General features: G+C 38.0%; 1 protein-coding gene across 4 annotated transcripts in view; it reads right to left on the bottom strand.

Annotated features, from left to right (window-relative positions):
- LOC113044105 (ligand-dependent nuclear receptor corepressor-like protein) overlaps window positions 1-19,170 on the bottom strand; it is a 29,601-nt gene extending 10,431 nt beyond the window's left edge. Inside the window, exons 1-7 of one of the 4 annotated variants that reach the window (XM_026203725.1) lie at window positions 19,014-19,169; window positions 17,064-17,129; window positions 16,882-16,961; window positions 16,276-16,405; window positions 5,895-6,107; window positions 4,922-4,994; window positions 3,407-4,253 (exon numbers count right to left, since the gene is read on the bottom strand). In XM_026203725.1, coding sequence (XP_026059510.1) covers window positions 3,407-4,253; window positions 4,922-4,994; window positions 5,895-6,107; window positions 16,276-16,405; window positions 16,882-16,961; window positions 17,064-17,129; window positions 19,014-19,110 — 1,506 coding nt within the window. In that variant the 5' untranslated portion in view covers window positions 19,111-19,169. Of the gene's footprint in view, window positions 1-833; window positions 1,154-3,150; window positions 4,254-4,921; window positions 4,995-5,894; window positions 6,108-16,275; window positions 16,406-16,881; window positions 16,962-17,063; window positions 17,130-19,013 lie in introns of those variants that run through there. The other 3 variants (XM_026203724.1, XM_026203722.1, XM_026203723.1) reach the window with 3 other exon arrangements.
- Between the last annotated feature and the right edge of the window lie 1,375 nt (window positions 19,171-20,545).

Here is a 20,545-nt window from a genome sequence, read left to right on the forward strand (position 1 = left end):
ATTCATGGAGTGTCTAAATGGAGAGGCAAAATTACCCTGAACTGTTTTTGGTTTCAGCAGGCAGATAATGCAAGCATGTCTTTAGTTTGTGGAACAACACATTATAAAGAAGAAATTCAATTCTGAAAAGAGAATATTGAGTGAGGATTTCAGTTAGGATTGGGCCGATAGAAGATGACATTGTCCATCGCCAATGGCTGACAGACATCATGATGTTGAGCCAGCTAAAATTGAGGTGAAAATGCATTTAATAAAGACATTTTTCTTTGCTCGAGTGTAAACTCTTACCTACACTCACCTAAAGGATTATTAGGAACACCTGTTCAATTTCTCATTAATGCAACTAATCAACCAATCACATAGCAGTTGCTTCAATGCATTTAGAGGTGTGGTCCTGGTCAAAACAATCTCCTGAACTCCAAACTGAATGTCAAAATGGGAAAGAAAGGTGATTTAAGCAATTTTGAGCGTGGCATGGTTGTTGGTGCCAGACGGATCGGTCTGAGTATTTCACAATCTTCTCAGTTACTAGGATTTTCACGCACAACCATTTCTAGGGTTTACAAAGAATGGTGTGAAAAGGGAAAAACATCCAGTATGCAGCAGTCCTGTGGGCGAAAATGCCTTGTTGATTCTAGAGGTCACAGGAGAATGGGCCGACTGATTCAAGCTGATAGAAGAGCAACTTTGACTAAATTAACCACTCGTTACAACCGAGGTATGCAGCAAATCATCTGTGAAGCCACAACACGCACAACAGCAGAAGACCCCACTGGGTACCACTCATCTCCACTACAAACAGGAAAAAGAGGCTACAATTTGCACAAGCTCACCAAAATTGGACAGTTGAAGACTGGAAAATGTTGCCTGGTCTGATGAGTCTCAATTTCTGTTGAGACATTTAGATGGTAGAATCAGAATTTGACGTAAACAGAATGAGAACATGGATGCATCATGCCTTGTTACCACTGTGCAGGCTGGTGGTGGTGGTGTAATGGTGTGGGCGATGTTTTCTTGATGTTCACTTTAGGCCTCTTAGTGCCAATTGGGCATCGTTTAAATGCCACGGCCTACCTGAGCATCGTTTCTGACCATGTCCGTCCCTTTATGACCACCATGTACCCATCTTCTGATGGCTACTTCCAGCAGGATAATGCACCATGTCACAAAGCTCAAATCATTTCAAATTGGTTTCTTGAACATGACAATGGAGTTCACTGTACTAAAATGGCCCCTCACAGTCACCAGATCTCAACCCAATAGAGCATCTTTGGGATATGGTGGAATGGGAGCTTCGTGCCCTGGATGTGCATCCCACAAATCTCCATCAACAGCAAGATGTTATCCTATTAATATGGGCCAGCATTTCTTGTTGAATCCATGCCATGTAGAGTTAAGGCAGTTCTGAAGGCGAAAGGGGGTCAAACGCAGTATTAGTATAGTGTTCCTCATTATCCTTTAGGTGAGTATATATCTACCCATTGCATATTAAGATCTCCCACTGGTGAGTTAAAGAGATGTCACAGTCATTCTATCACTAGGCTGTCACACAGACACCATAAAAATAATGTTGATAGACTTAAAATGAAATGACCAGTCACTACATAGACTAATTAGTGTGAAAGCTGCATAAAACAATCGTCAAACTGAGATTAGCTTATGTATGAACAAAACCTGAATATTATATTTCTTAGATTTAAAAGAGTAATTAACTTAAAAATCAACAGTGCTTTACAATATTTTAAATATATTCATATAGATACCCACAGTGAAACACCTGAATAGATTTTTTTTAAAGGCATGTTTTGTAGCTTGATAAAATGTACCATTTAACCTGTTCAAGTGTATCTTCGAAGTCTAAATGAGGTCCTGATTGCATGTTTTTTAATCCTTGTTGGTAGGGATGCACCGAAATTTCGGCCACCGAAAATGGCTTTTTCAGTTTTCGGCCGATAGACTTTTATCACCGAAACAACACGGCCGAAATGTTGTGATGACGCAAACAGAAACCGCGACATGCACGTGCACCTGCAGCGCAGACCACGAGCTCCACGCGACATTCACTTAACACCAGTGAGAACATTCTCTCTCTTCTTATTCCTTTATTCGCAGAACTAAAGCGTCTCCTAACAAAGAGATTAAGACGGACCACGAATTAAAAACAAAGAAAAGTACAGTCTTATAGAGTCTGTTAGCACACGTCTCACTGAGATCTTTTCGGATCCTCTGCACTTCATCGCGAATTGATCCGCGTTATAAAACCATTACTTGGATGCGGAAATAAGGCAGCGCGCACGAGAAATGGTCCAGGCCGCGCTGGATGTGGAGAACCCGCGTGGAGACGGAGAAGCGCCAAGCGCAGGAGACAGATCAGAGCGCAGAAAAGACTCGTCTCTGCACCAGATGAGTGGCATGCACCCTCGTTGTCTGATATGTTGAGTGAAATTCTGCAAGAAAGTGCCTCAAATAATAATAATACGTTGGCTATTTTGTTCTTAGGCTACTACATATATATATATATATATATATATATATATATATATATATATATACACATACACACACACACACACACACACACACACACAACAGCTAGATGGTTAACTGTCTGAAGTCCCCATCCCCAGAAGTGACAACCCTCTTGCCTATACTGGAGAAGTGATGCACTTTCTAGTCCTACAGAGAACAATTTCAAATGCACTTCACCTAAATGCACTTTGTTTTTATGAGAGAACTGTTCATTTTAAAACCTTTCTGCAGGCCAGTAGGCCTGTACATTATTATTAAATATACACATGAGTGGGATACATTTTTAGTTTGAATTTTATTTTATACTGTGCATTGTTGCAATGTGCTTAATAAATATTTGCATCATTTGTAATTATGTATTTTTATGTTTTTTTTAAATAAGTTATTAAATTGTAATTATCTTTGAAACTTTAATATTAATTTATGCAATTGCAATGTCTTAATTTTAGTAAAGTTAGTACACGGTCATAGCAATAAATGCAATGGTACTTATAATTGGCATAATTTCTTTCGGTGTTTCGGTTTCGGTTTTCGGCCTTGGTTTTCTCTTTTTCGGTTTTCGGTATCGGCCAAGAATTTTCATTTCGGTGCATCCCTACTTGTTGGCTGTAGTTTAGGCAATGTTTAGTTGAAACCATTTCTATGAAATAGTTGAGGTTTTGGTTTTGAGTTAAGACTGTTTGTAGGCAGTAGATGAGGCATTGGTTGTTGTCCCTGACTTTCCTGAGCCTGAGGTTGCTGCTTCAACAAGACGGAGCTTCTTTTTTGGTGGGGTCTTGAGTGTGCCCGTTCGCTCTTTGACTTTGTACTCCAAGGTGCTGTGTGGCACCCCAAAAACGCCCTGAGCTTTCGACACGCTCATCTTCCCACTAATCACCATGGCTATGGCCTCCTCCAGGATATCGTAGTCATATTGCCGATAACGGCCCCGCTTTTTCCGTGGCTGCTTGTCTCGGCGGTCATCATCTCCGCTGTCAACCACACTTCCAGTGACGCTCCCGCCAATGCTCCCGTTCTTCATGTTCAGACACAGTGGAGGCAGGTCACCCTGGAGTAGATGTGACTCGAGGCCAGAGTGGCTTTCCATCAAGCCCTGTTTAGGGAGAATGGTCTTCAACTTGTGGAAAGCAGTGGACCCATCAGAGGCTTTGTTGGCTTGGTATACAGCATCCACCAGGCCAGCCAGATCCAGCTGGGCTTTGGGCTGAGCACTGAAGCATACCTGAGGGACTCTGATGTGCACAGCTGGCCCAGCAGCAAGACTCTGAGGAGATGTTGCAGTCTCAGTCCCGTCGTTCTGCTCCCGTAGCTGCGAGACGATCCTCTGCAAGGTTAAGTGGTGAAGGTATGACGAGGCAGTCACGGCTGCCGGGAACTTTAGCTCAGTGTGCTCTGGTGATGTAAATTTACATTTTCTTACTTCAGACTGCTTTGACTGTGAGTGAGCCCATGCTGCTACCTTCTGCAGGACTAGTCGAGTGTCATTGGTTGGGGACACTGCCTCTGTGCCCTTGCCACTGTCACCAAAAATCGATGGTTCCCCTGCCTTCCACTCTGGCAATAATGCCTCTGTCTGAAACTGTAAGGTTTTCTGAGGTATCCCGTATAGTATGGCTGCTTTGTGAATATCCAGTGATCCAGACTGAATATCTTTCAAGGCTTTAGAGAGCAAACCTTCTGCAAACTCAGAGCTGCGATCCAAAAAGTCCTCTCTGATTGGTCTCCTATGGGGGGGTGAGTGGGAGGATGAGAAATGTACTGGTGAGCAGACCAATGACAGGACGCACTCAGGGTCCACTCCTTTACTGCCTTGTCTTTTGGTAACATCACTCACTTCTCAATTGTCTGTATAACACAAAGCCTTTGAGTTTGTTTTTGGCCTTAGGTTGCAAACGATACTTCTTGGAAGGACAGTCTCTCATCAATGGTGTGGAGAAAGACAAGCGCTTATGGGATTACTTCCAGTATCTTTGCAATGCAGATGCATTTTGTGCGACTCTGGTGTCTATTTTCTCATGTGAAAATAATATAGCATAAATCAACGAATAGATCAAACAAATGAATAAATACAGGCGGTACAAAGGAACAAGTAAAGCCCCTGACTGCCGATCAATGTGACGTTACCTTCCAACAAGTTAGAAAAGAGTCAACCCCTTTGTCAGTGCAACAAAACCACCACTAAGTTGTACATAAAACACATCAAATGAATCTGTGAATCTGTGAAAATTTGTTCACACAAAATAATTTATCAATTTATATTTTCTGGAATAAAAAGCTCATCAATATTACTTGGGTCAAAATATTACCATTTTAGTACCAAATTTTTCTTTGGCTTTGGAAGGATGAAGAAAGTCAAGAACAGAACTTGGTAAACAAAACCTGAAGTACTCACCCTGAAAACATTCTTTGAGTAGTTTCATTTTCTGCTGATGTGTTTTTCTTTGAGAGGTCAAGTACTCCATCAACTATAAGAGGTAACAAGCAAACAGGGGAACGTGTGAGAGATGCACTGAATGAAAACAGATTCACTCTCTGACAGCAGATGACACTAAACTGCAGAAAATGCAGCCATTACCCTGGAAACCCCATAAATAAAGCAGCTATTTTCTAAAACGTACTTAATAGTCTAATAATTTTCAATTTTCTTTTTTTTTTTTTAACTTATCTGGACTACAACATCCCCTAGATATTATTTGAAAGTGTTTTGATTCTTTATTGTTCAGTCACACTGTACATTAGGACTTAATTATTTAACAAACTGCCAATGAAAATTTCTTCGAAACATTTATCTATCAAACACGTTATTAAAATCAAAATTTGCAACTGTGTTATTTAATTAGCTAACATGAACTAAGACTTGTATTTTTTTTTCCAAAGATTAATAACTTCTGTAGCAAATGTAGCTATATGCTTTATAGTTCTTTTGCACTTTAATCTGTGTAAAATGTTTACTTTATATATTTTTCTGTATTGCTTTATTGTATTTAAATATTCAGTTATTTCTGTTATAAGAAAAAAAGTTTTTAAACCTCTTATACTGTATTTTTTTTTAAATATATTTCAACCTTGTGATAATGCCGTGATAAAAGTATTAGCAATTAATCGCAACATGAGAAGTTTATACCGGCATATCCCTACACTTAATGGTAAATTGACCATTAATTCAGAGTTCTGTGCCTTTCAATGATAAGCATAATAAATGAAAGCCAATAGACCAGATTCTCTGAAAAGACTGAAAAAAAGTGTCTGAATATTAACAGTGATACTGTTTAATATTGCAAAGCTACAAACTCCAGAATCTGGTCTTTTGAATTGAAAACTGTTGTCATTTCCATTAAAAAAAAAAAAAAAAAAGCCTTTATTACCTTGCAGGGCCTGAGAAGCTCGGCTAATGGTGAGGTCCAGAGGCCCATCACGATCCGGCTGATTGGGGAGAAGCTCAGAGGTTTCGCTAAGGCCATTCAGGCCCTCGTGAGCCTGGCTTTTACATGCATACTCTAAGGCAAACCTCCGAATCATCTTGCGCATCAACTCCTGTGCCACCAACGGTACGCTGGAATCGCAGCTCTGAGGGAATTCTAAGAAATTGAACAATAAAAGAAATAGTTGAGTATCTCATCAAATGGTTTCTTATATAAAAACACATTTTCTACTTTTATTACATATTTTTCAATGCATTTCAGAATTTAGAGTTGATTAACTGAACTTGCATTGTGTACAAAACAACAACCGTAACACAAATCTGAAATCTCTTATTCTCTCTCTCTCTATTTCTTTCTCTCCTCATTCTCTTCTTGCTCTCTCTTGCCGGTCCTTATCATACATTGTTTTGAAACGTGTACATACACAAGCTGTCACAATTCTTCCAACACCATGGGCCAAATCATGTAAAATCTGACATGCAATATATTACTTCAGCATAATAATATGGTTAATGGCATTATAAAAATGCATAATATATTGATAAATTAACATTTCTTAACCCAGATGTGGCTCAAAGTACCAAATTTATGACCAAAATTGTTTATTAGGCAATTTTTTAAAAATATAATTAAACAAGTTAATCAGATAATTTACATTTACATTTAATCAATTAGCAGACGCCTTTATCCAAAGTGACTTACAAATGAGAACAATAGAAGCAATCAGACCAACAAGAGAACGGAGGACCTAGTAACACTGCCGGGTTCAACCCCGGATAAGCGCTGTGTGAACAAAAGCCAGATCTAATGCCATGTCGAAGTGACTCTTTTACCGGCTGTTTTGAAGGAAGATCAACATTCGCAACGAAAAAATATGTGCAAACTGTAATGAAGCAGAGATCAGTTCGTTTGCTTGCTTCAGTGGAAGTATGACGTGCCTAATGTTTTCGACTCATACATTACACGTCAAGCCCTGATGTCACATGTAGTTACGGGATCTTTACGGGTTGTGTGTGAAAGCCACACATATCCCGGGTCATCACTGGCAGTGTGAAAGTGCAAAATCTAGTGACCCGGGAACAATTGCCAGAACACTTTACCCATGTATTTGCTGCAATGGCAGTGTGAAAGGGGCTTTAGTCTAGAACAGAACACGTAGCCAGGTTTTTTTTTTTTTTTTTTTTTTTTTCAAGAATGAGACGAAACAAGAAAAGAAAAGAAATTATAAATGCTAGTATTAGTTGGTTAGGTGCTGGCGAAAAAGATGAGTCTTTTAGATGTTTTTTTTTTTTTTTTTTAAATGAGTAAAGACTGTTTGAATTGAGGAGGAATTGGGAGGTCACTCCACCAGCTGGGCACGGTCCAGGAAAAGGTGAGTGAGAGTGATTTTGAACCTCCTTGGGAAGACACCACATGGCATCGTTCACTTGCAGAATGCAAACTTCTGGAGGCCACATAAGATTGAACTTGCAAGTTCAGGTATACTGTTGCCGTGCCAGTGGTCGTCTTGTAGGCAAGCATCAGTACCTTGATTTTGATGCGAGTGGCAACTTAATGGAGTAAGCTGAAATCACCAGCAGTTCTGTCTTAGCAAGGTTGTGCTGAAGGTGATGGTCAATCATCCAGCTAGAAATGTCTCTCAGACAGGCGAGCAACTACCGTCGGGTCATCTGGTTGGAATGAGAAGTAGAGTTGAGTGTCATCAGCGTAGCAGTGATAGGCAAAGCCATGCTTCTGAATGACAGATCCTAATGACGTCATGTAGATGGAGAAGAGAAGTGGTCCAAGTACTGAGCCTTGAGGAACCCCAGTAGCAAGTTGTTGTGACTTGGAAACTTCACCACTCCGCTAGATCCTTCAGGGTGTCTTGGAGAGGTAGGACTTAAACCACAGGACTGCGGTTCCAGAGAGGCCCATCTTTCTGAGGGTGGACAGCAGAATCTGGTGATTAACAGTGTCAAAAGCAGCAGACAGATCCAGCAAGATGAGTACTGAAGATTTTGAAGCTGCTCTTGCCAGTCGCAGGGCTTCAGTAAACGAGAGAAAGGCAGGCTCAGTTGAGTGGCTGCAGTGAATTAACTCTAAGACATAATAAATACATTCAAATACATAATCTGTAGGTCTCATATGAGCAACATTGCAGTAAAATGTTAACAGCTCACAATGTTTTATTAAAGAGATTTATCATTCAAAAATGAACAAACTATGGTTTTTAATAGTGGTGGGTGATATGACCAAACTCTTTTTCACTGTAGGAATATCACAATATACCAAGTATTGATTATAATCGCATATACAAAATATGAAATATAGACATTGTGTTAATTTTGTTAATATTGTTACAATATACCGGAATTGGCGATACCCATAATATTTAAAATGAATAGGACTCTTCTGATAACACGACAAAAATACTTCACCGCCAGTTCCTGGTTGACCTCCCAGGTAGCATTATTGCGCCTTAATCAAACAAGGTGCAGTGTGTGCTCCGCAATTGAACAGTTGAAAGTATTTTTATTTATTTTTTTATGTTAAAAGGGTCGTATGATGCAGTTTTTGAATTGAGGGGGGCTGGGGTCCGGGATCCTGGGGGGGGGCCTGGTTTTTCATTAAAGGTCCCCTTCTTCGTGATCCCATGTTTTAAACTTTAGTTAGTATGTAATGTTGTTGTTAGAGTATAAATACCCGTTTGGACTACACCCCTCTAGTGCCTGTAGTAATGACGTCACTAAAACTTTTTTTTTTGACTAACTACCGCCAACATGAATTCACAAAAAGGGGGGCGTGGCCTTGTTGCGCTCCGACGGAGAAGGAAGAGCTGTTTGTGTTTGTCGCCATGTCGTTGAAACGCTGTTTTTTTTTTTATCTTGGAGTCCAGTCATCTTTGTTTGGGCTTCCCAGGGACGCTGTACTTAGAGATTAATGGTTACAATTTATCCCGAAAATTATAATGCACATTTAAAACTATGTGCAGCTCATTTTGCTGAGGACAACTTTCTCAATCTCAATCAGTTTAATGCCGGATTTGCACAAGATTATTCTTCAAAGATGGAGCAGTTCCCTCTTTGTCTGGAGAAGGCGTTGTTTATGGACCACAACTGGTAAGTGCATTTTATTATTTACGTTGGTGCGTTTAACAGTTTCTGTAACTTATTGCACGAAGGGCAACGCTGTTTAGCTTTGTTAACTAGATGTTAGGGCTGTGCAAAAAAAAACGAATGCGGTTTTCATGCGCATCTCCTCAGTAAAAACGCTCCTGTGACTATAAATACATCTCCAGCACGTGCGTCCTAGCCCAATCACGTTACCAGGAGGGCAGCTTGCTCTCAGCTGCTGTCGAATCACAGCACAGGTACCGCTGGCCCAATCAGAACTCGTTACGTATTTCCGAAGGAGAGGCTTCATAGAACAAGGAAGTCATCAGCCCGTTTTTGTGACAGTGAAAACAGCAGTATACAGATAGGTAAATTGTGTTAAAAATACTGTGGTTTTTTTTTACACGCGAAACATGAACACATGTTATATTGCACATTGTAAACACAATCAGAGCTTCGAAAAAGCGCGTAAAACGGGACCTTTAAAACTAAAATAGAAACAATATTTGACATAGCCCTATCTATTTTTTTTTTATTAAAGTATTGCACTGCCGCTCCCATAAAAAGCCAGTTCAAATTAGATTCATGTGAATTGATAGTGAATGAAGACATCGAAATTGATTAATAGTCTTTCTATTTTCTCCCTCTTGTAGAAACACTATTGTGACAAAACATTTAATGTAGTTTCATTTACCACTATAGAAGTTTACCCAACTATGACAACTTCCGCTAGAAAATATGAAATTAGTTTTTTAATGAAATAAAATGCGTACATGTGCACTGTTCAAAGTAGTAAATATAGAAAATATAGTAAATGCTCAGCAGCAAAAAAATGTTGAAACACAAAGTAAATGAAATTATATTATTATATGAAAAATAAATACAAATGTAAATTAGTTTTCTTTTTGGGGGGGTGGGGTGAGGCGCAAGAGCTTTGACAATTTGAAAACTGGAAAAAAAATTCCTTTCTCTCTGGAGTGTTCTAAGCTCTTGGTGCATAAAGAAGATTTGTAAGCAGGGCTCAAAATGTACTTTTTTTTTTTTTTACATGGGAAAGCACTGGTGCTCTCAGCGTCAAAAAGTAGGGAGCACCAGCAAAAATTTAGGAGCATCGCAACTACAAATTATATATTTACAGATTTTATCCTTACATTTTTAACATTAATGCTTGGTAAACATTAGCTGTCAATCACTCGGTCACTGCTTTCCGCTAAGTACCGCAAAAAAATAAAGGACTGAAGAAGAGAGAAAATGAAAAGAACACCGACAACCTAAAGTTAAGCTCTTTTTGGCAAGGGTTAGAATAGTGTATGTGGTTTTAAAATTTTACATTCAGCTCTGCCAATTGCACGGAACGGCTGGCAGCTAGGGGCGATATTAAAACATTATCTCTCTATTTTCTGGAATTTTATCAATAATAATTTGAGTGTTACTGTGCTGATATCTTGAGGACACCAGTTGACAGCTGATTTTTTTTTTATATTCTTCATATTCTGTGTGGTGGTCAGTTCACAGCAGAGACAGAAATTAATATTTTCCAATAAGTTTAAATTTATTTTTAGTGAAAGGGAGTAAAAGTGACGTGACATACAGCCAAGTATGGTGACCCATACTCAGAATTCGTGCTCTGCATTTAACCCATCCAAAGTGCACACACATAGCAGTGAACAGACACAAACCGTGAACACACACCTGGAGCAGTGGCCAGCCGCGGCGCCCGGGGAGCAGTTGGGAGTTCGGTGCCTTGCTCAAGGGCACCCTCGAAGCCACAACCCTAGGGTTAGGAGTCAAACTCTCTAACCACTAGGCCATGACTTCCCAACTCCCCTTTACCTTTTATGGTCATTTTTACCTTAAAGCCATTTTTTCTAAAAGTGTGCATTATCAATTTGAATAAAGTTTTTATATTTAAGTCAATTATAATTTAGGCTATTTAGGCTGTTATCAATCAAATGAAAATATCAATCAACAAAATTCATCTTTGCAATGCACAGGAAACACAGAAGCTGCATCTGAAATGGCATTTACACACGGAATAATGCATTTAACTTGCAGTTACACATACATAAGTAATATTTTGATATTATTAACAAAAACAGGCAATATAGTGTCTAAAACGTAAGTCTCTTAATATTAACCTTGTTTGTTGAACAGTTGTATAAAATCAATATCACATTTGTAATCATGCCGATTGTTGGAGGAAAACCAGCACTCATTTTGTGATATTGATATTAATTGATGAGTGGTACCCACTGGGGTCTTCTGATATTGTAGCCCATCCGCCTCAAGGTTGTGTGTGTTGTGACTTCACAAATGCTTTGCTGCGTACCTCGGTTGTAAGGAGTGGTTAATTTAGTCAAATTTGCTCTTCTATCAGCTTGAATCAGTCGGCCCATTCTCCTGTGACCGCTAGCATCAACAAGGCATTTTCGCTGACAGGACTGCTGCATACTGGATGATTTTTCCCTTTTCACATCATTCTTTGTAAACCCTAGAAATGGTTGTGCGTGGAAATCCTAGTAACTGAGAAGATTGTGAAATACTCAGACCAGTCCGTCTGGCACCAACAACCATGCCACGCTCAAAATTGCTTTAATCACCTTTCTTTCCCATTCTGACATTCAGTTTGGAGTTCAGGAGATTGTCTTGATCAGGACCACACCCCTTAATGCATTGAAGCAACTGCTATGTGATTGGATGATTATTGCATTAATGAGAAATTGAACAGGTGTTCCTAATAATCCTTTAGGTGAGTGTAGAAGCTTAATGCAGAGAAGATCTTGATAAAGGTTCAAACCGAAACCAAGCCATTCACACAGATGCATATTCAGCTCATTAGACAGACAAATATGACTGCTGCACTCGCTGCAAAACGATCTTTGTGAATGGCGCTTCGGGTCTTTGGATTAAGAAATGCATAAATACATGATGCTGTTTTGTTCACAAATGTTTATGTAATTTCCGAAATGATAGTTTAGATGTAATGCATGATTTTACAAAGCTACTTCCTTGTGTTGACAATTTAAATATGCTGCATTATTTTGGTCTTTGCGCCCTCCTGTGGCCTATACAATTAGACTTATTCAATAAAGACCTATTTAATCTGCATATAAAACATTAGAAATTAGATATTTAATTTTTGTTTTGTGTTTGATTGTTTAAAAAACCTATTAGTTTCTTGCCTCAAATTGTGTTAATTTAAAAATACAGTGCTTAAATTTTATTTCTTTTAGTTTTAAAAAATGTGAATAATTATTGATACCGAATGATATGAAAAGTTATATTTTAGCTATATTGGCCAGCACTACTGTTTCCCTGGTTAATGGCAGAATACAAAGCAGTGCAGCACCGGACTTTGACATGCAGCGCTTTAGTTTATTTAATTAAATCATAGCCTTTTGAAGTTTAATCGTCACATTAAGCCAGATAGCAATTCTGGTCTGTCCATCCCCAAATTTAATACCTCTTGATATCATAATTAAGACTTTCTTGTACAATTTAAGACTTTTTTAGGCCTTAAATTTGATCCCACGGAAACCCTGGTTAAAGGGATCATACGATGTTGCTAAAAATAACATTATTTGGGGTATTTGGTATAATTAAATGTGTTCACGCAGTTTAAGGTAAAAAAAAAAAAATCTGAAATGTGTCGTTTTTTACAAAGCTCATCAATCTGAAAAGTGAGGTGTGCTCTGATTGGCCAGCTATGGCCAGTGCTTTGTGATTGGCCGAATGCAAAGCATGCAACGGAAATGTTATGCCCCTTATTATACTGTAATTCCCGGTCAGAACATTGGCGAGACAAGACAAAAACAATAAAACTCATTACAAACAAGCCATTAAATGCATCCAGTGGGGACACAATTATGGATTATAATGACTTAAGTTTTTTTACGTGTTGCTTCGTGATGTGTAAACATAAAACCATGTCTGCATTTGTGATCTGAGAAATGTCAAACAACAATTCCTACTCTTACGCCAGCGCTTCTCAATTCCAGTCCTCACGCCCCCCAGCTCTCCAGCTCCGCAACATCTTCACACATGGACATCATATTCACGTCACGCACACTTCAGTGCACTTTGAATGCAACATATACATTCACTTTGAACTGGAATCATGGCGGAATATCTTGTGATGTCCACTTCACAGGGAACTTGCGTTCAAATAGAACAAACATCTGAAGCATTAGAAAAACATTCAAAATGTGCAGAGCAGGGGCGCGGGGACTGGAATTGAGAACCGCAGGTATAAATCGTCTATCGGCCCAACCCTACTGTACACATCCACTTGTTGAGCATTTCCCAAACTATAATGCCAGACAAAAATGTGTGAAATCCTGTGCAACATTTTGAAATATGATAGGCATCAACCTTTCATTGCATCTAAATGTTGTAGGACTCGCCTGCATTTTAGCTCGCAATCTCCAATGATTTATTAAAAGGCACACTGCTATTTCTACTTAAGTAACAAATTTATTGACATTATTAACTGTAATCAAATTACTTTTTTATATTTAATTTTATGTTACACATTCAATTTTTGCGTTACCAGGAAAAGTAATTAGAATACAGTATCACGTATCCCCAACTCTGATTAGATTTATGCAGTCGATCCTAAAGTAACTGCAACCTAATATACCTGCTGCTGTCTGTGCCAATAATGCTAAGAAAACAACAAAGGAAAGAAAAAAATCACTCACTGCTCGATTGGAAAAAAAACAGCAACGGTGTATATTTTAGGGCTGAAACGATTCCTCGAGTAACTTGATTACAAAAAATGATCGAGGCACATTCCTCTGCCTCGAAGCTTCTTTTAATTTATTTTAAATCTCACGTCAGGTTCTTTCGCAATTTTTTTTTTTTAATGTGACAACGCGTTTACGTCACCCACAAAGTGGAAGGAGACACAAGCACTGAGTCCGAAATCGCATACTGCAAGGAGTCAGCAGTGTTTTGATTTGAGGGAGTGGGAAAACGTAAAGAGAACGTCGTGGCTGGTGTCCATTGCAAAATAAAGTTAACATACCACAACTAGGGCCCTATGATTTCCGCGATGCAGAAAATGTGGAGGGAACCGCGGAATCCAGTCATAAAAACGGAATTTACAGTTTAACATGGAATGGCACGGAATTTGCCAAATTTTGAATGAATTAATCAAAAATAGGTCATTGCACTTACATCAAATCACGATTTGGACAAATATCTGTACATATTAAGCCGGAACCGTCTATTTAAATATGAATCCTGCATGCTCTCTGTGTTAACGAATGGCGCAGAAGCACGAGTTCCTTTATCACACACACTGAAGCGCGCGCTCGTGGTAATTTCAGCATCTACTGTCTCACTAAATAAGGACGTGAACACATGAACAACATCTCCAGAACTGCTCTGACAGTCACTTCATGAGCATTTGACCATTTGATTTGAGTAAAACTAGCGTCACATCACATACAAGTCAAAATAAAAGTCCGGTTAAAGACTATTGTTCAGCAGAATGTACATAGCCTACTACTAAAAAAAAATAATAATAATAATCCAACATTATTTTTATTTTTTTTAAGGTTTAATCACACAACATTTCTTCCATGTTTTATTTTTAATAGTAAATCCCCTTTGTTTACCAAAAAGTAAAGTTAATGTTCAATAATTAAAAGATAAATTAATGTTTTATGTGTTTAATGTGCATCTCAGAAAATGCTTTATTTAAAACCCCAACTGAATGGCACTTAAATACACTTAATTCATCTGTTAACTTTGTCATTGTTCACAGTACAATTACAGACAGAGAAACAATGGGTAATAATTAAATGTTTATTTTTGTTGTGTGCATTGCATTCTATGCATTGTAAAAAATAAAAATGTTTTTTTTTTCTAAAAAAGGAAACTAAAAAAGGATTCCTTTTATTAAAAAGGAATGTTCATTTTAAGAGACCCGGGAGTCTTATTTTCTCTTGCATAATTAATATTGCACTTTAATTAAGCAAAAACACATTTTATCCGATTACTCCATTAATCAAATGGAATCTTTGGTAGAATACTCGATTACTAAAATATTCGATAGCTACAGCCCTAGTATATTTCATTCATAGTGTTGTATTTGACATTTTCCTTTATTCAATTTCCAAGTAAATTATATGTGTCTGGATGCTAGGCGCCAAGTTCAGCAGCTACGCTACAGAAAGCTGACAGAAATACTGAAGTAAAATTCTGTTGCTATGAAAATTATGCTGCTAGGATAAATACTGCCTCATCTACAATGGAGGCGTCCCAAGTATATCTGCAAACCTACCAGAACAGACCTGCTACTCCTTTTTGGATCATGACCCAGCAGTTGGACCAATCGTAAAATACGTAATAGTTGTCACAATGACTTCACACCTTATGGATAATGGAAGTAAAAATTAGTTTCTCACCCTTCTTACGAAATATAGCATTGAGGAATTGGTCTGCTTGGCACTGGGGTTTTTCAAGATAAATTAATGTTTTATGTGTTTAATGTGCATCTCAGAAAATGCTTTATTTAAAACCCCAACTGAATGGCACTTAAATACACTTAATTCATCTGTTAACTTTGTCATTGTTCACAGTACAATTACAGACAGAGAAACAATGGGTAATAATTAAATGTTTATTTTTGTTGTGTGCATTGCATTCTATGCATGTAAAAAATAAAAATGTTTTTTTTTTCTAAAAAAGGAAACTAAAAAAGGATTCCTTTTATTAAAAAGGAATGTTCATTTTAAGAGACCCGGGAGTCTTATTTTCTCTTGCATAATTAATATTGCACTTTAATTAAGCAAAAACACATTTTATCCGATTACTCCATTAATCAAATGGAATCTTTGGTAGAATACTCGATTACTAAAATATTCGATAGCTACAGCCCTAGTATATTTCATTCATAGTGTTGTATTTGACATTTTCCTTTATTCAATTTCCAAGTAAATTATATGTGTCTGGATGCTAGGCGCCAAGTTCAGCAGCTACGCTACAGAAAGCTGACAGAAATACTGAAGTAAAATTCTGTTGCTATGAAAATTATGCTGCTAGGATAAATACTGCCTCATCTACAATGGAGGCGTCCCAAGTATATCTGCAAACCTACCAGAACAGACCTGCTACTCCTTTTTGGATCATGACCCAGCAGTTGGACCAATCGTAAAATACGTAATAGTTGTCACAATGACTTCACACCTTATGGATAATGGAAGTAAAAATTAGTTTCTCACCCTTCTTACGAAATATAGCATTGAGGAATTGGTCTGCTTGGCACTGGGGTTTTTCAGAGGTGGACAGGCCCTGAGGTGGGGGTGTTTCAGCAGGTGGTGGCGAGCCAGGCACGGCCACAGCAGGCTGGTCCTATGTCACAAAAAGCAATAGTCAGTTACTTACCCCTGTCAGATACAGCCGATACTAGGACTGCACGAATAATCGAATACGATTGTCATGTGCATTTTGTCAAAGCCGGTTCTGTAATCAGTAGTAAATCTCCATCACCTGCTTTCAGTTGGAGCAGCATTTACTACACAGAGCTGTAGTTCACTGACAAAAACAAACTGCAGATGATATAATCATGCGATTATGAAATCAAATAATAATGTCAGCTGTTTACGTAGCTTCTCTGTAAATTACAGCTCTGTGTAGTAAATGCTGTGCCATCTGAAACAACGTAAAAAAAAACACATTTAATAACATGTTTTTACTCCAAACTAATAACGTCAGTCAAGTGTTAAATTAATTTGGCCTTTCCATGCAAGAGCGCCCTCTGTCCTTGGGATGGAGATTTACTACTGATCACAGAACCATGCTTCACTGAAAGATTTGGGTCGACTTACATTCAATTTCTCTAGCTGAAGGTTGCAAAAAGAGCAATTTGCATTCATGGACCAATCATCCACAGCCTCTGGTTCACACTCTAAAGGGAGAAATATATGAATAGTCATCAGCATCAAAAAAAGCTGAATATTCTAAGACCAAGCATAGGTGAATATTACCACACACACAACATAAAACTCACCAACAAATATACTGAGATCTTGCAGCAGCCTTGGACCATATATTCCCTCCAGTATACTTTCAAACCCTGCAAAAAAAAAAAAAAAAAAAAAAAACATCATCATAAACACATTCATATCCGTAAACCTACACAGATCCGTCACAACTCTTCCCTGCCAGAAAGTGGTAGTTGATAGGACTGTGCAAAAAATCAAATGCGATTTTCATGTGCATCTCATCAGTAAAGGTGGTCCCTGTGATTAGAAGTACAGGTTTTGTTTTGAAAACCTGGCAATCCTGATCTTAACCCACGTGCTGGAGATATACTTCTAATCACAGGAGTGCCTTAACTGACAAGATGCGCTTGAAAATTGCATTCGATTTTTTGCACAGCCCTAGTAGTTGATGTTTTATTTTAAAAGGTTTACAAATGTAAATGGTTTCTTGTTTACAATATTGGCTAGTAAAAAAGTAATTTTACATGTAATATTTAGTTATATGAAATGCTCTAACAACAAAAGCACATAGTCACTGCACACAAAATCATTAGTTGCAAGACCCTAAATCTAATTTTTTTTTTTTTTAAATAAGGTGGACATGATGTTAAGATAAGTGTAAATGTTATTATAACTTATTTAAATAAAAGGAGGGAAAAGCTAATATTGACAGTGCTGCAGCATGGCATACATGAATGATACCCTTCATTCACATTATTTCCTTAAAAATAAAAAACACACACAAAAGCTCACCCAAGAATTTTTTTTTTCTCTCAAAGCAATAAAACCACAAATGACATTTTAAGACAAAAAACATGTAATGCATGTTAAGTGGACCATCACATCTTTAAAAATCTAGTTTTAAATATGCCAATATTTAAGTTACCCTTATAAACCTCAGAGGTCTTGACATTCTCGACTGTATCCGACCATTAAAACCAAACAACAAATCACAACCTATTAAACTTAGATTCTTTTTACATCAATTATATTCTGTTTTAAATTATAGTAAAAACAATTCTAACAACTCATTTTAAATTGCATAAATTCAATGTATAGTACCGTTTACAGCAGTGTATAAAATGTGTGTCAACTGCTCCAGGTGTGTGCTCACAGTGTGTGTGTGTGTTCACTGCTCTGTGTGTGTGCATTTCGGATGGGTTAAATGCAGAGCACAAATTCTGAGTATGGGTCACCATACTTGGCTGAATGTCACTTCACTAATCACTAACAGTTTCACAATAAACCGGAGGTCATTTAGTGATTCGCTTATGCAGTAACGTTAAACGTCATTAGTCTAGTCATCTGAATCTGTGGATTTACGATGAACACCGTGAACTCTGCCAAACAAGTGTCAACAACAACACTTCAGTTTCACCACATTTTAAAAGCGTAACCTGTGTATCTATTCAATTAACGTTACTCGTTTTCAAAACGTCAAAAGAAAAAAAAACACATTCAGTAATTTAGTAAAGAAACACTTTCTAATGACTTGTAAAAACTCTTCTACTTTTGGACATCTCAACAACATCCACGGCAATGGTGCAAATGGCTGTCAATAATGATGAATTATTATTATAATACAATCAAGCGATCGTTTGTACATCGGTATTCTGTGCAGATAGGGTCAATGAGTGCAAAGCTAACTCGGTTATCGAGAAATCAAAAAGTAAGAACAAAGAAAATGGCAGAACTCGCTTGGCCGTTGTCCGTTTTTTTTTCTGTTAGCTACAAAGGCTACCTCGGGCTCGCGCGGACCACGGCTCTATGTAAATGTTTTTTTTTTTTTTTTTTTACTTGACACACGCTCGCTTAGCAACTCCGAGAGCTAGCAGCGGCTGGGGGAGGGAGCTCCGCGAGAACCGGGAGAGAAAGAAACCGAGCGCAACACTGAGTGGATGGATTGTGCGATATGTACGCTTTTGAAACTAACGTTACGCAAATACGGTTTTTCTGCACCGTTGATTTATTCTTACCGACACAGTGGATGAGTTTGTGTCGCCATGAGTCGAGTTCCCGCCGGAATCCTTTTCTTTCGGCCGTGCATCTGGAGCTCCGGCACTGGGTCGCCATTCTGTCCGTCCACCTTCGCCCCGGCTCTAAGCGTGACGTCACCGCGCGTCATCCATATCACGGCTCCGGTTGATTGACACGTGTCAGAACAGGCCAGGGGCGGAGCTTAGAGATGTAAACAACCCCCAGTATGCGCATTTATTTAGCAAAATTGCTGTGTGCTGTTTGAGTTATGGAAAATTACAGTAGCTGTTTGATGACCTGAATGCAGTGTACCTATGCCAGTGTTTAATTTAATATTTAGGCTGTAAGGTTAAGTTGACATGTCTGCAGCTGTCATCTATGACTCTCGTACTAGTATTACCATTAAATAATATTCTTCCTATCAATCACATAATATTATAAGACCTTTACAATGTGTGCATAAACTATCAGCTCTTATGCAACAGTTTGTGGCCTACTGTTTAATCATCAACTAGAATCTGATTATAATGGTAATTATGTGCTAAAACGGCTGTTAGTTTAATAATACTGTAAAAGTGGCACAGAAAAGCAGCTTTACCGATCAGGAGAATCAAGCAGATATTGCATTGTGTTGAGTAAAATTTAAATGATAAAATTGTGGGCACATTATTTTCATAATTCAATTGTGCTCTATGCATTTAACTTTGGTGAATCATGAATTATAAATCTACTCATGTGTCCTTTTGTCTTTATAATTTAAAACGTTAACATTAAACCTAATGTGTGCCCCTCCCCCATTTCACTAAAGTGACACACACATACACACACACATACACACATAGAATGTATATGAAGTCCAACTGTTCAGAAATATGAAAGCACTCAGAGAGAACAGATGGAGTTAATGCCCAGCTGAGCATCTAAGTCAAACACACACACACACACAGAGAGAGAGAGAGAGAGAGAGAGAGAGGGGAGAGAACATGACTGTTTTACAATTCAATATGCTGCTTCTAATTCAGATGCACATGCAATTGATTTTATATTCCCCTTCTCCATTTTGGATCAATATACAGGTCATATATCAAAAGTATCGGTCAACATGTTTTAATTTTACAAATTGTCCAAGTGTGTAAAATCCATGCTGATATCAGAGTGTCACTTGAGGTCAATTTGAACTAATTGTATCCCCTTGGATATTAGTCTTTCTGATACAGCTTTCACAATACATGCATTCAATGCCACATGACAATTTTACTGCTTGACTTTCAGTTTGAACCTCAAATCTCTACCCATATCACTGAATAGACAAACAAAATAAAAAAAGAAAGAAAGAAAGAAAATAGCTATCTTATGAATAATCTCTTTCTCTCTATCATGTGCCTTGTTTGCTATTGGAAATATTCACCAACATAGTAACTAATATGTTCTGTATTGTTTTATTAAACTCAAAACAAATAATTAAACCAAGTAACTAAATTATTTTGAATGTAGAAAAGTAGGTGTAGCATATGTTTTCTATTTACAATTT

The sequence above is a fragment of the Carassius auratus genome, chromosome 26 (assembly GCF_003368295.1).
Source record: "Carassius auratus strain Wakin chromosome 26, ASM336829v1, whole genome shotgun sequence".
Classification (NCBI taxonomy): Eukaryota; Metazoa; Chordata; class Actinopteri; order Cypriniformes; family Cyprinidae; genus Carassius; species Carassius auratus.